The sequence below is a fragment of the Cebus imitator genome, unplaced genomic scaffold (assembly GCF_001604975.1).
Source record: "Cebus imitator isolate Cc_AM_T3 unplaced genomic scaffold, Cebus_imitator-1.0 Scaffold299, whole genome shotgun sequence".
Taxonomy (NCBI): domain Eukaryota; kingdom Metazoa; phylum Chordata; class Mammalia; order Primates; family Cebidae; genus Cebus; species Cebus imitator.
In genome coordinates, this window is record NW_016107614.1 from 874,200 (window position 1) to 887,259 (window position 13,060).

At 51.4% G+C, this 13,060-nt stretch overlaps 1 protein-coding gene across 4 annotated transcripts in view; it reads left to right on the plus strand.

Annotated features, from left to right (window-relative positions):
- Positions 1-13,060, plus strand: part of CRTAC1 (cartilage acidic protein 1) — a 161,937-nt gene that overhangs the window by 107,556 nt on the left and 41,321 nt on the right. For all 4 annotated transcript variants that reach the window (XM_017502736.1, XM_017502738.2, XM_017502739.2 and 1 more), the window contains exons 5-6: positions 2,235-2,391; positions 11,757-11,891. In XM_017502736.1, the coding sequence (XP_017358225.1) occupies positions 2,235-2,391; positions 11,757-11,891 (292 nt within the window). The remainder of the gene's footprint in view (positions 1-2,234; positions 2,392-11,756; positions 11,892-13,060) is intronic.

Here is a 13,060-nt window from a genome sequence, read left to right on the forward strand (position 1 = left end):
AAAAAAGGTCAGGCGAGGTGGCTTACCCCTGTAGTCCCACCTACTTAGGAGGCTGGCATGGGAGGATTGCTCGAGCCCAGGTTGGAGCTACAGTGAGCCTGGGTGACAGAGAAAAAAAAAAAAGCTGTATTGTAAAGGAGTGCATCTCAAACTCCAATTTTGCACCAGAATCACATGGCAGTCTTGCTACAATGCAGATTCTGATTCAGCAGGTCTGGGTGGGAGGGGTCCTGAGAGTCTATACTTCAAACATGATCCCAGAGGTCACCAACACCACTGATGTAGGGACCACTTAGAATAGCAAGATTTGTAAGGCATGGATTCCCAGGTAGCAGCATAAAGACTCAGACAAGCAAAAGAGAAGGAACAGAGCAATCTGTAGGGTACCAACTTACCACCTTCTCCGGCCTCATCCCTTGACACTTCCTGCCTTGCATTTTACATTCCAGCAACACTGAACTAACCGCTGTAGTTTCCCTACATACATCCTCTTTCTCATAGTCTAGTTTGGTAGAGACCTGGAAGGTTCTTTTCCCTCCAATTCACCTGAGACTCCTCTTAGAAAAGCTTTTCTGAACTTCCCATAGGTAGGTGCTCTTCCTCTGTGTGAGGAGTTCCTCTGCTGTGCACCCAGGAAATCCTGCACATACTCTCTGCCATATGCTTGTATCATTGTTGATACATCTGTGTCACCCAGGAGACTCTAACAGGAAACTCTAAGCTCCCTGCTTGGCCTCATCCACCAGTCAGACAGACTCATGTGGCTCTTAATCAGCTTCCTCAAAGAAAATGATCCCTTCGAAGACTGGCCAAGCACGATGGCTCATGCCTGTAATCCCAACACTTTGGGAGGCTGAGGTGGGTGGATCACTTGAGATCAGGGGTTCAAGACCAGCCTGACCAATATGGTGAAACTCCGTCTCTACTAACAAATACAAACATCAGCCAGTCGTGGTGGCATTGATCTATAATCCCAGCTACTTGGGAGGCTGAAGCAGGAGAATCGCTTGAGCCCAGGAGGTGGAGGCTGCAGTGAGGTGAAATTGCACCACTGCACTCCAGCCGAGGCAACAGAGTGAGACCCAAACAAACAAATAAAAACACACCCAAAAACCCCACAAAGATATACAGTCACTGACCAGATAGGTGGAACAAGGATTGTGCTTGTGGTGCCAATGGATGAGAAATTGAAGCAAGGAAAGAGGACCATCAATCTTGTCACTTTGAGCTCAAGAGTTTCCCTTGGGTCCTTTAGGTGTATGGCTTGCCTTTCAAACTAGACTATAAGCAACCTGCAGACAGGGACTTTGTCTTAAGTATATTTGTAGCACAGCACTTTGCACATTGTTGGAGCTTGAGAAATATTTACCGTCTGATTAATTGGAGGGAAGTGATGAAAAGGATAAGAGAAAAGCCAGAAAACTGATTTAGAAAGTGTGTGCATCTCTTAGGAAGAAGTCATCCGTTGAAGAAATAGCACCATTATAATAACAGGCAGAAGAGAAGAGTCTTTCATCAGCAGTGTTTTGGACTAGAGAAGAGAATAACTCTCGCACAGAGGAGCTGGTGCCCAGGGCTGCTCCTGGATGCAAAGAAAAAAGCGAATCTTTGAGACAGTATTAAAGAAATAGAAGTGATATAATCTTTCTTTCTGTAATACAGGGGAAATAAGGGAATGGAAGAGGGAGGTAGGACCCCTGAAAATCTGTGCCTCTTGTGCTACCGATATAGAGGAATGAAGAAGCGTGGGTTGGGAACAGGGAGAGGGAGATGGCTCAGGAATTTGCTTGTCATCTTGGCTGGAGTGAGCTTGAATGGAAAGAGATAGACTGAGAATAATGGGAATTGGTAGATCAATCAATCAGCAAATATTTATTGAGCAGCTACCCTGGCTGGCAGCTAGAGAGAGCTCAGCTGGAGGGAGGCACATTAGAAAATTGTCTATAAAAAGGTGGTTGTTGGGGAAAGGGAGGGATGTGTTCTTCTGCAACAGGATGGAAAGAGAAGCAAGCTGCTTTGCTGTACGACTCCCAGGAGTGTCATTCACATGGTAGCCTTTGTGAAAAGCCCCTCTGGAAGTGTGCCACACACAGCCTGAAAGGCCATTCACAACAGACCTGGGGAGAAGAACCCAACCCCGCGAAAGAGCTATGGTCCTAACTGGGATGGGGAGTGGCAGTTTCTGGGATGAGCCAAGATGGGCCTGCTCATCACCTCCTTCCCTTCATCCTCAGGGCTCTGGACGCTACTCCATCTACATTGCCAATTATGCCTACGGTAATGTGGGCCCTGATGCCCTCATTGAAATGGACCCCGAAGCCAGTGACCTCTCCCGGGGCATTCTGGCACTCAGAGATGTGGCTGCTGAGGCTGGGGTCAGCAAATATACAGGTATGCAGAGTGACGTGGGAGGTGGTGTGCTGGAGGGGCTGGGGCTGGGGTCCAGGGCCCTGCAAGGCTGAGTCTAACTCATCAGAGACCACAAGGAGAGGGTGGCCTGATGTCCCTGGGGAGGGGAGATAAAGGCTCTGTTCCATCCTGCCACCCACAGAAGGCTTCTCCCACGCTGCCTCTCCAAGGGTTGGTGAGCTGTCTGGCAGATGAGTTTTGGGGTACCCAAGAGGGGACATCTGGCTTGCTGAAAAGTGGGATGTGAGAACACCACATCATTCTCTCCCTGGAACCCCTTGCCCCATTCCCTCTGGTAACCTAAATGATGGGTGAGCAGGTTCTGTGGGAGAAAACTGACAAATCACAAAAGCCGAGATTTAAAGCATTCTTTATTGCCAAATCACAGATGAAATTATTGACTTACGCATAAGCAGCCAGGAACTCAGTGCTAAATCCCTAAGCTTTAGCTGGGTCCCGTCTCGGATAACTGAGCTCAAAGAATTGTGTTCTTGTTCCAAAACCTTCTCCTGCACCTTTTTTTTTTTTGAAGGCACGCTCCCCCCTCATCTTTCTGGATGGGGGACCTATTGTCAGAGTCTCTGACAGGGAGATCTTTCTAGGGAAGGCTGTTTTTCTAATTCCAGCACGGCTGCTGACTAAACTCTGATAATCTGCCAATAGACTGCTGATGGCAGAGCAATCCAGTTCCTGTTTTGGGTGCCAAAAATCAGGAAGCCAGAGCTGTACACAACAACTTGTGATGTGAACTTCAGCCACATGCATACCCGACCTGCACTTCCCACAGAGAGATCCTCTTGCTGGTCAGCCTTCCTGACATATCCATCCCAGCATGTGTAGCAGAGGCCTCCATCGTGGCTGCCTGCCTCAGTCTGAATCCTGGGGCTGGAACGATGCTTGAGAGGTCCTTTGGGGCAACCCCCTGCCACCAGACACTTGGGTCTGGACTTGGCATCCTCTCAAAGTCCTGCCCAGAAAGGGTTGTCACTGCCTCTCCTGAGATTACCAAGCCTTTTTCTTACCACCTTCCACCCTAGTGAAAGGGGGAGATTAATGTTGACCTGTCTGACAAAGTTTGTCCAACAAATGACTGGACAATAAAATAGCACAGTTCAAGCCCCCACCTAAGTGCCTGAGAGCTCCACACATGAAGGGACCAGGGACAGGCTGTGTCAATAATAAACCATGTTTCCCGGGAAAAGGAATAAACATGCAGGCGATTCAGCCTAGATTTGTACAGTCAATTTTTCGGAATAGTTCCTGGTTCTGTGCACTGGGCTGGCTTGGCAATTAAATGCCTTGGTCTTGCAGGGAAGGGGGTGCACTGGGGGAATGAAGCACTTGAAAATGACGAGGTGGAAGGAGACAAGGACTGGGAAAGCAAGCTAGACGCTGAATAAAGGATTCGGAGGTTGCGGCTGGATTTGAGCACGCAAGGGGCATTGTTCATGCTGGCTGGGCTGGCACGGAACCGAGGAGGGGGAAGGAAGAGACCCAGAGGAGGCAGCTGAGGAGCACGGTGGGGATGGAAGCAGCAGCCCACTGTGCCGGCTGGGCTGGAAGGACGGGCGGTTCACAGAAGCAGCAGCAGCTTTGGTGGAAGAACAGAGGGAGGCTGGGGCAGCTGGCGTGCCCAGAGGACACGTTTGAGCAGCTCTGCAGACTTCCAAAAGCCATTTGGCCGACAAGAACCTATTTGGCCCACCATGTTACTAATCTGTCTGCCCGCCTTCCCCAGCCTACCCTTTCCCTGTCCGCCAAGCCCCCCAACACTACCCTGCAGCCCCCTTTGTCACTCAGCTAATAACACTTGGACATCTGGCTGGAAAACTAGCCCAGAGTGCCCCATGAGCCCCAGGAATGGACCCCACATGTAAGGGCCACCATACTGAGCCCGGCCTGATGGCTGAGGCTCTAGGCACGTGGCCAGTGCTCAGCACCACTCCAGTGCCAGGGGGCCTGAGAGGCAGTGAGGGAAGCAGGTGGGAGGGGCGGGGCCCTGAGCAGGTGGGAGGGGCAGGCCTTGTCCACATGTGCACTCAGGGAGCTGGGAGGTCCCTGGAGCCAAGCCACACAGCACCTGCCTGCTGGACAACTGTACAACCTGGGAGAACCTCCCATTTTACAAAGAACACACCGAGATCCAAGGAGGAGAAGGGACTCGCCCAAGGTCACACAGGAGGTTTGTAGAGACTAGCAGTAGAGCCCCATCTTCTCCTGAGGCCTAAACTGCCACCACCGGCTGAACTTTCTGATGGCCTCCTGCTTGAGAATCCTGCCAGCCTGCAAGATGGGAGGGGCTGTGAGGGGAGGCCCACACCCACTGGATGACAGCCCCAGGCTGGCACCAGGACTTGAGGCAGCCCTACCCAGGTGGCTGTGGCTGAGGCAGCTGCCTGGCTGGGTGTTCAGGACAGCAGGGGAGGTCCAGCCACCCCAGGGCAGGCCAGGCAAAGGTGCTACCCAGGCAGCAGCCCTCAGCTCTATGGGAGGGGGAGGGGAGGCCTCTCCAGACACTATGGATTCCTGTAGCCGCAGCTGCTCCTCTGGGTCACAGTGCCATCTAGCGGCCATCGTGCCAGCTCTCGGGGGACTGGAGAGCCCCGGGAGGGTGGCGGAGTGAGAGATTGTGAGAGACTCTGAGGTGGTAGGAAAGCCAGTTCCGCATCCCCTGGTCCCCTGAGAATCCTGAGCCCCAACTTCCTCCGCTGCTTGAGGCCTCTTGGAGGCAGAACAGTGCCCGGAGCTTCCCTGCCTGGGAATCCTGGGAACTGGCTTCTGGCCATGGCCAAGGGCCTGGCATGGAACCAGATGGAAGTGGAGGAGGGGAGGGTGGGAGGTAAGAGTCCTGCACTGCCTCTGCGGCCCAGGGCCCAGCGACCTTGGGCATGCCCCTCAGCTTCTCCGAGGGCAGTGAGCTAGCAGGTGAGGGGACAGGGTCTGGAGCCAGGCCACAGGTGCAGGTCCAGCCTCTCCTGTGCATTCCAGTCTAGGCAGCAGTGGACGAACTATTAACTTCTCCCAGCCTCAGCCTCTCACCTTCAAAATGGGAATGTTGTGAAAATGAAAGGAGGCGCCCATGGGACATGATGGGCACATGGCCTGGCACATGGGCAGTGCCCACAGAGCATAGCAAATACCAATACTTCCTGCTCTGAGGCTCCACCAGAGTGGTGCCAGGGCCCTCTGCTGGGCATCTCCTGGGTGCAGGGAGCACTGTGCAAGGCACAGGGGGATGTACAAGAGGAGCAGGCCCAGCCCCTGCCTGGGAAACATTCTCTGTATGTCCCCCCAAACCTCCAGTCCTGGACATGGCCAGCAGCATCTTCACCCCCATCCCCACAGCAGTTCAACTCTCTGCCCCCCTTCCTGCCTGCCCTGCCTCCCCCAGGCTCGCCTCCTCCCCAGGAACTCTGCATTTTGGCCTCACCTTTGAGGCAGCATCTGTCCAGGCTGCAAGGTGGTGATTAAAGAAGCCCTAAAAGAAATTCGGAAAGAAAATGAAGGTGGATTTATGATGTCGGGTGGGGAGTTTTGCTGTTGGCTGGGAGCGGTGTAGAACAAAGCGGAGGGCAGACCTGATTTATAGGAAGTCATTATTGGAGGAGACGGAGATGCCTAAAGCCCAGCTGAGGCCTTCTGGCAGCTCCTCACCAGCGAGCTCAACCAGGGGCCGCAGAGTGGGGGCCAAGGAGCCTCCTAGCTTCCCTGGCGGGCGCCGGCCTTTCATTGGAAATGAAGCCAGATCTGACAGCCAGGGGCCAGGCAGGGCTGGAGTGACAGGCTCCCCAGCCAGGGCCCAGGGCCCCCAGGGAGTGCAGCACAGGCTTGATGGAGTACCCAAAGCCCAGGACACACAGAGACCATTTCCCTGGGGTGGCAGAGGCATTTGATGAGTATCGGGGGGAACATTATGTTTCTTTAAAACATAGATATGTTATAGAATCAAAATGTACGCATTTTTCTCAGCTAACACAAGAGATTTTAAAGAAATGTTAAGCCTGTGGCTAACCACTCCGGGTTACACCCCCAGGCTTTGCCAGTGCAAATCCCTCCTCTGTCGAAAGGGAACAAATGATGGGGCCTGTCTTCCTGCCTCTCCCCTTGCCTTAACATTCTGCAGAGACAGGGCGGGAAGGATGAGGGTGGGGTGTCCTTGTCTAATACCCTCCACACAGAACAGCCTCTGAAGGCCCCCAGAGGGCTTGGGAGTGGCGACCCCAGCACCTACACAGTTATCTTGTCTTATAATTTTTTAGGAAATTTAGGGTAAGAGACCCTGTTTCCATCCTGCACTTCATCCTCACACCCCATTCTCCAGCATGTGTGCACATGAACACACCACACACACACACACACACACACACACACCGTCCATTCCTGTACCACATTTCCAGCATCTCTGCCCTACTCATTAACAATATTTTGGATGCTCTTGGCAGCCTGCAAATCATGGCATCCACCAGAATCCTGCTTCTATGAAGGTCTCAGCAGATGGCCAGGTTCCCTGGCTGAGGGGGCTCACTTCAGAGTCTTCGCCGATGCAGAGGGTGCAGGGTCTAGTTGGGCGCAGGGACCGGCCCCCAACACGCTTATCCTGTGTCCACCCTGAGGATGCGTTCATTGCAAAGTGAAGATAGATAGAAGCGGTCTTGGAGATCTTCTCAATTCTCACCCACTCTACAGGAAGGAAACTGAGGCCTGGAGAGCATACTTCCCACCATCCTGCAGGGGCCAGGCAGGAACCTAGAGGCTTTACCTTAGCACCGTGAGTCCTTGTGCTGCCTCGTCCTGGGTCCTCAGACCCATAGCTTAGAGAAGTTCAGTTCTAGGCATACCTCCCTCCCTACCACCTTTCCCTGCCTCACCCCCCAGTCCCTGAGGGCTGGCCCAGATGCAGTCTGAGAGATGGATTACCTGCACCTGACTTGTACTTGGGTCTGCAATTGCCGGTGTGCCAGGGCTGAGAGGTAGAGGGGTGGTTCTTGAGGACAACCAAGGCTGCTCTATGGGGGTTGGGAACAATGAGCAGATCATCAGAGTGCCGGAATGTGGCTGGAGGAAACGGGGACCTGGAAGGGCCATTTTCCCCACTAACTCCACCCCCTACCCAGCCTGGTGGGCAGAGTGAGCAGAGCCTTCAGCAGGGATGGGCAGGGAGGAGCAGTCACACCCCAACAGTAGAACAAGGAGGCTTTTGAAGCTTGAAAGTGCTGGGAAAAATAAAGAGATATTATTCACCCAGCAGGTGGTAAATAGTCCCAGCTAATGACTATGTGGCACCTGACATTTTCCAAGGCACCTTCCAAAAACCAGCTCACTTAATATTTATGACAGCCCCGGGAAGGAGCCCTTATGTTTATCACTCTTATGTTATAGCTGAGAAAACAGAAGCCCAGGAAGTTTCAGTGATGAGCACAAGGTCACACAGCTCAAACTTGGACTTTCTGACCCCCAGTCCTGTGGTCTCTCCCACCACCAGCATTCCTCTCCAGCCCCAAGAGAATGTGCTGGCCTCAAATTATAAAAGAATTAATTGATGCAAGGTGGAGTTAACTCCCTGTTAGAACATTCTCCAAGGCTAAATAAAGATGCTAGCCTTGGGTGCCCCCTGGGCAATTGCATTTGGTGAGTGCTAAACCTTAAGAGATGGAGGAGAGCGAGGATGTGACAAAGGAGGGAGGAGAGGAGGGGAAGGTCCTGGTAGAAGACATTTGCTGAATAAGTGGCCTTTGACATTGGCCTGGCAGGGCGTTGGCATGGCAGCCTACATAATGATAGGTGGATTCTGTTGGTTTGAAGACTTGCATATCAACCTGGGAGTCATTTCCCTGGGGCATCAGTGAGGGGTGCGGGTACCTGGCTGCCCCGCCTCAGCCCCTAGTTGGGCCGCCACTGTAAAGCTGCTGGGGCTGGCGCCCAGGAGGCCAGCTCTCTGACTGTCGACTCACCTGCTCCCCAACTATGCAGCCAACTTGCTGAGAAGGAGGTGTGGGTAACATCTCTGTTATGGTCCAGTTGCCATGGCAATAAATTGTGGCTAATTAGTAGTGTGGTTACCATGGCAATTTTCTAGTAATTACAGGTTACAAATGGTACAAGGCTTCAACCCAACCCAATTAGTTAATTAGAAAGATTTAGAAATTTGTCCAAAAGGGAAATAACCTGCTTTGTAGAAAATGAAGGGAATGTGTCACAGCTTGGGAGCCAGAGGCAGAGAGGAAATTGGGGGATGTGGAAGTGAAGGAGGAAGGATGGAGCTGCATGGAGGCAAGTCCCTGAGTCCCACCTGGAATTTCAGGAGGCCCGGGCAGGGCCAAGGGTTTCTCACAGAAGCCTGCTCCGGGGCTGGAGTCTGGTAAGACCAGGGCAGGGACAGCTGCCAGCAGCCACTTAGTGGCACCTCTTTTAATGGGCAGAGGTGGTGCCCAGGTTGTGACCCCACACCCTTTCCTGCTGGCTTTAGGACAGAACTTGAAGCTACCCACGCCGCTCCGTAGCTCCCATCATGAAGAGTGGATGCTGCGTCTTGGAGGACATTCTAGAGGAGTGATGTGAATTCGGTGGCTCCATTTTCACGTGGCTTGGGCTCTCTTTGGCAGCTAGTGAGATTATCTTGGAGGAATCCCGGAGGCATCCAGCCCAGAATGTGTTAACTATGAGCACAATAAGAGTGACAATGCCATTGTCCCACCCCATCTCCCTGGCCTCAAATGCCAGCTCTGGTGGGCAAGCTCCATTTGCCTAGGTGGAAAAGGCCCCATGATTTCCCCTGGGGGCATCTCTCAGAGGATGGAAGCCACCTAGAGATCAAGAGAACCCCTGTCTCAAATAAGCACGGTCACTTTGGGGAAACCTCTGCCCTATCCAGAGGTGGATGGGGGTGAGGGAGGCCTGGCCCTTCTTTACACAGGTCTACCTGAGCTTTCATTTATGTTTTTAAATATCAAGTTTTTCTGGAGTGTTCTGATAACTCTTCTTATTATAATAAACAACCCTTTAGAGAAGTACTTTTCAAACTTTAATGTGCACATAAACGACCCAGGGGTCTTGTTAAAATGCAGCTTCTGATTCCATGAGGGGCCTGAGGTTCTGCAATTCTAGCAAGCTCCCAGGCGCCACTCCTGCAGCTGCTTCTCAGACCTGACTCTGAGCAGCAAGGCTGCAGCGCCCGCAGAGCCCTTTCATAAGCTCATCGTACAACATTATATTTTGAAGTAACGTAGACATTGTGGAATGGCTAAATCGAGCTAATCAACATACGCATTACCTCATATACTTTTTTTGTGGCAACAGCACTTGAAATCTACTCTCTTAGGAAGTTCAAGTATATAGTGCATTCTTATTAACTGAAGTCACCACGTTGTACAATGGATCCCTGAACTTATTCTTCCTGTTAAACTGAAGCATTGTATCCTTTGGCCAACATTCCCCTACCACCCTTACCCCTAGCCCCTGATAAACACTAGTGTGCTCTCTGCTTCTATGAGTTCAACGTTTTTAGATTCCACATATAAGTGAGATCATGTGGTATTTGCCTCTCTGTGCCTGGCTTATTTCCCTTAGCATAATGTCCTCCAGGTTCATCCATGTTGTCACAAATGACAGGACTTTCTTCTTCAAGGCTGAGTAATACTCTATTATGTATATATAACACGTTTTCTTTATTCATTCATCCGTTGATGGACACTTCATATCTTCATTCCTTATCCTGGCTATTGTGAATAATGCTGCAGTGAACCTGCAAGTACAGATATCTCTTCAACACACTGATCTCATTTCCTTTGGATATATATACCCAGTAGTGGGATTGCTGGATCATATGGTGGTTCTATTTTAAATTTTTTAAGGAGCCTTATACTGGTTTTTACAATGTCTGTACTAATTTACATTCCCACCAACAGTATACAAGGGTACCTGCTTCTCCACACCCTCGCCAACACATGTGCTCTTTTATATTTTTGATAATGGTCATTCTGACAGGTGCATCTCACCTCTTTTGGTCCTCCCAAAACCCCAAAGCAGAAGAGGCAGGTCGGACTCTCTCCGTTTTACAACTGAGGAAACTGAGGCTCGAGGGTGATGTAAATTGCCCAGGGTGACAGAGCTTGTTAGAAGCCAGGCTGGGGCTAGAATCCACATCTTGATCCTGGTTGGGTCATTTTCTGCACAGTTCTTCCAGCGTTTGGGGGTGTGACCGGGGGAAGGATTTCTCAGGGTAGATTTGTGTTCCTGGGAGCTGGAGGTGGGGCCTGGCAAACAGAGAGCCTTCATTTGAAACCCACTGGGTGGAGGTAGTTTGTTCAGGACGTATTAAGGTTAGACTTCTTGACGTGAACAGCTCAAATTTGATCTTAGAGACTTCAAAGCCCAACGTGGAGCTGGCTTGATTTCTTCCCTTTTTAAAAAACATATATACTTTATTGGATTTCTTCCTTTCAAACTACAGAAGCAATTCTTGTTGCAACAAGTTGAACACTACAAAGACATTCAAAGGAAAAAGGCCAACTATCGCTTCTCTTTCCCTCCCCAAATCCTGCTCCATCAAGGAAGGCAGCCAGTGTTCACAGCTTAGGGTGTGGCCTTTCCCACTTTTCTCCAAACTGAATAAGCCTTCTCAAACATATGTATTCAGAATAGCATGTATTTTCCTATTTTTAAAAATAAAAGCATGATCACACAATGCCATTACTTGTTGAATTGCTGATTCTTTCAACCATATATCACAGGCACTCCTCCAAGTCAATCCATATGGATCTCTGCAGTCTTTTTACTGCAGAATGGTTTGTCATATGGATGCTCTGTAATCCTTTCAACCTGTTCACTATCGATGGATGTAATTGTTTAACATCAAACAAAGCAAAGTAAGCATCCTTGTACCTATAGCTAGGGACCTATTCCTGTACGTTCTTAAAGCTGGGACATGGATCTTGGCCAACATATGTATGACTCAAAGTGGGACTCGGGAGGCTGTTGGGGGATCTGTGACTTGATCACAATGGTATGCTTAGAGCTAGGTTTAGGATTATTGTGGGTTTAGGGTTTAAGATGATTGTTCAGCCATTTCTCCTAGAAGGGAAAAGCATGTGCTGGCCTCTGTGTGGGGTCCCTGTGCCTGGGGGAGCTCCTTCCTTCCCTCGTCATCAGTGTTGTCACCTTCCACACAGGTTCATGGAGACCATGGGCCCAGATTTAGACTCAGGAAAGCACAGGAAGCAGAATTCCCTCCTGGCTTCTCTGCAGAGCCTCCGCTGCAGATCCCCACAGGCCTCAGGGGCAGCCCCGTCCTCCAGGTGGGCCTGGGGCTTTGCTTCTGCCACTCACTGTGTGACCATGTCGTCTCCCAGGGGGCCGAGGTGTCAGCGTGGGCCCCATACTCAGCAGCAGTGCCTCGGATATCTTCTGCGACAACGAGAATGGGCCTAACTTCCTTTTCCACAACCGGGGCGATGGCACCTTTGTGGACGCTGCAGCCAGTGCTGGTGAGTGGAGGCAGCCATGTCCTGTGCACCCTGACCCCTCATCCCAGACCCACAGGGCACTCCAGACTGCCCCACCCCCTCCAGCATGGTCCCTTCTGGCTGCAGGGAGAGCTGGGCACATCATCATCTGCACCCCATGGAGAAACGCTGCTTGTCATTTCTTATTCCCCATCTCTCATGGCTCTGGCCACAGGGAGTGTTTGCTGCTAGGGAGAGGGGTCTGGAACTCCTGCCCATTGTCATCTTCCAGCAGCTGGGATTGCCTGCGACCCTCCATGTCCTGCTTGTGTCTCTCAGGGTCAACCTATCCTCCAAGCGGCCTCTCCCCACATTGGCCCCTCCCACATTTATCTTCAACATTCAGATCAATACACAATGCATTCGTGAATCCCCTGCTAAGTGTCAGGTTGGCACTGGGAACCCGGGATGCCAACTTGAATAAGGCTCGGGCCACCCCACACACAGAGAAGGTACTGACATTCTAGAAACAGAAGTAGGCAGCCGGGAGCGGTGATTCATGCCTGTAATCCTAGCACTTTGCAAGGCCGAGGCGGGTGAATCACGAGGTCAGGCGATCGAGACCATCCTGGCTAACACAGATTTTAGTAGAAATCCCGTCTCTACTAAAAATACAAAAAAAAAAAAAAAAATTAGCTGGGTATGGTGGCGCGTGCCTGTAATCCCAGCTACTCAAGAGGCTAAGGCAGGAGAATCGCTTGAACCTGGGAGGCAGAGGTTGCAGTGAGCTGAGATGGTGCCACTGCACCCCAGCCTGGGCGACAGAACGAAACTCTGTCTCAAAAAAAAAAGAAAAAGAAAAAAGAAACAGCTGTAGACACAAATATCCTGCTCTAATAAGAAGCAGGATAAAACCAACACAAAACAGTGCCCCAGGCTCCCAGCTCTGCTCCTCCTCCTTCCTCTGTGCTCATCTCCCACCCGCCTCAGGGCCTTTGCACCTGCCCTCCCGCTTCTCAACCGGCAGAACGTCTGTTTAGCCTTCATCGTTCACCTCAAATATCACCTCTGCAGAGACCTTCCTGACTCCCCGTGACACCTGGCAGAGCCCGGCCCTTCCCCCTCCTGCTGCCCCTGCGTACATGGCTCGCTCAGGCTCCATGTTGCCATCAAGGTTTGTCTAGGAGCTTTACAAGGACCGAGCCACAGTT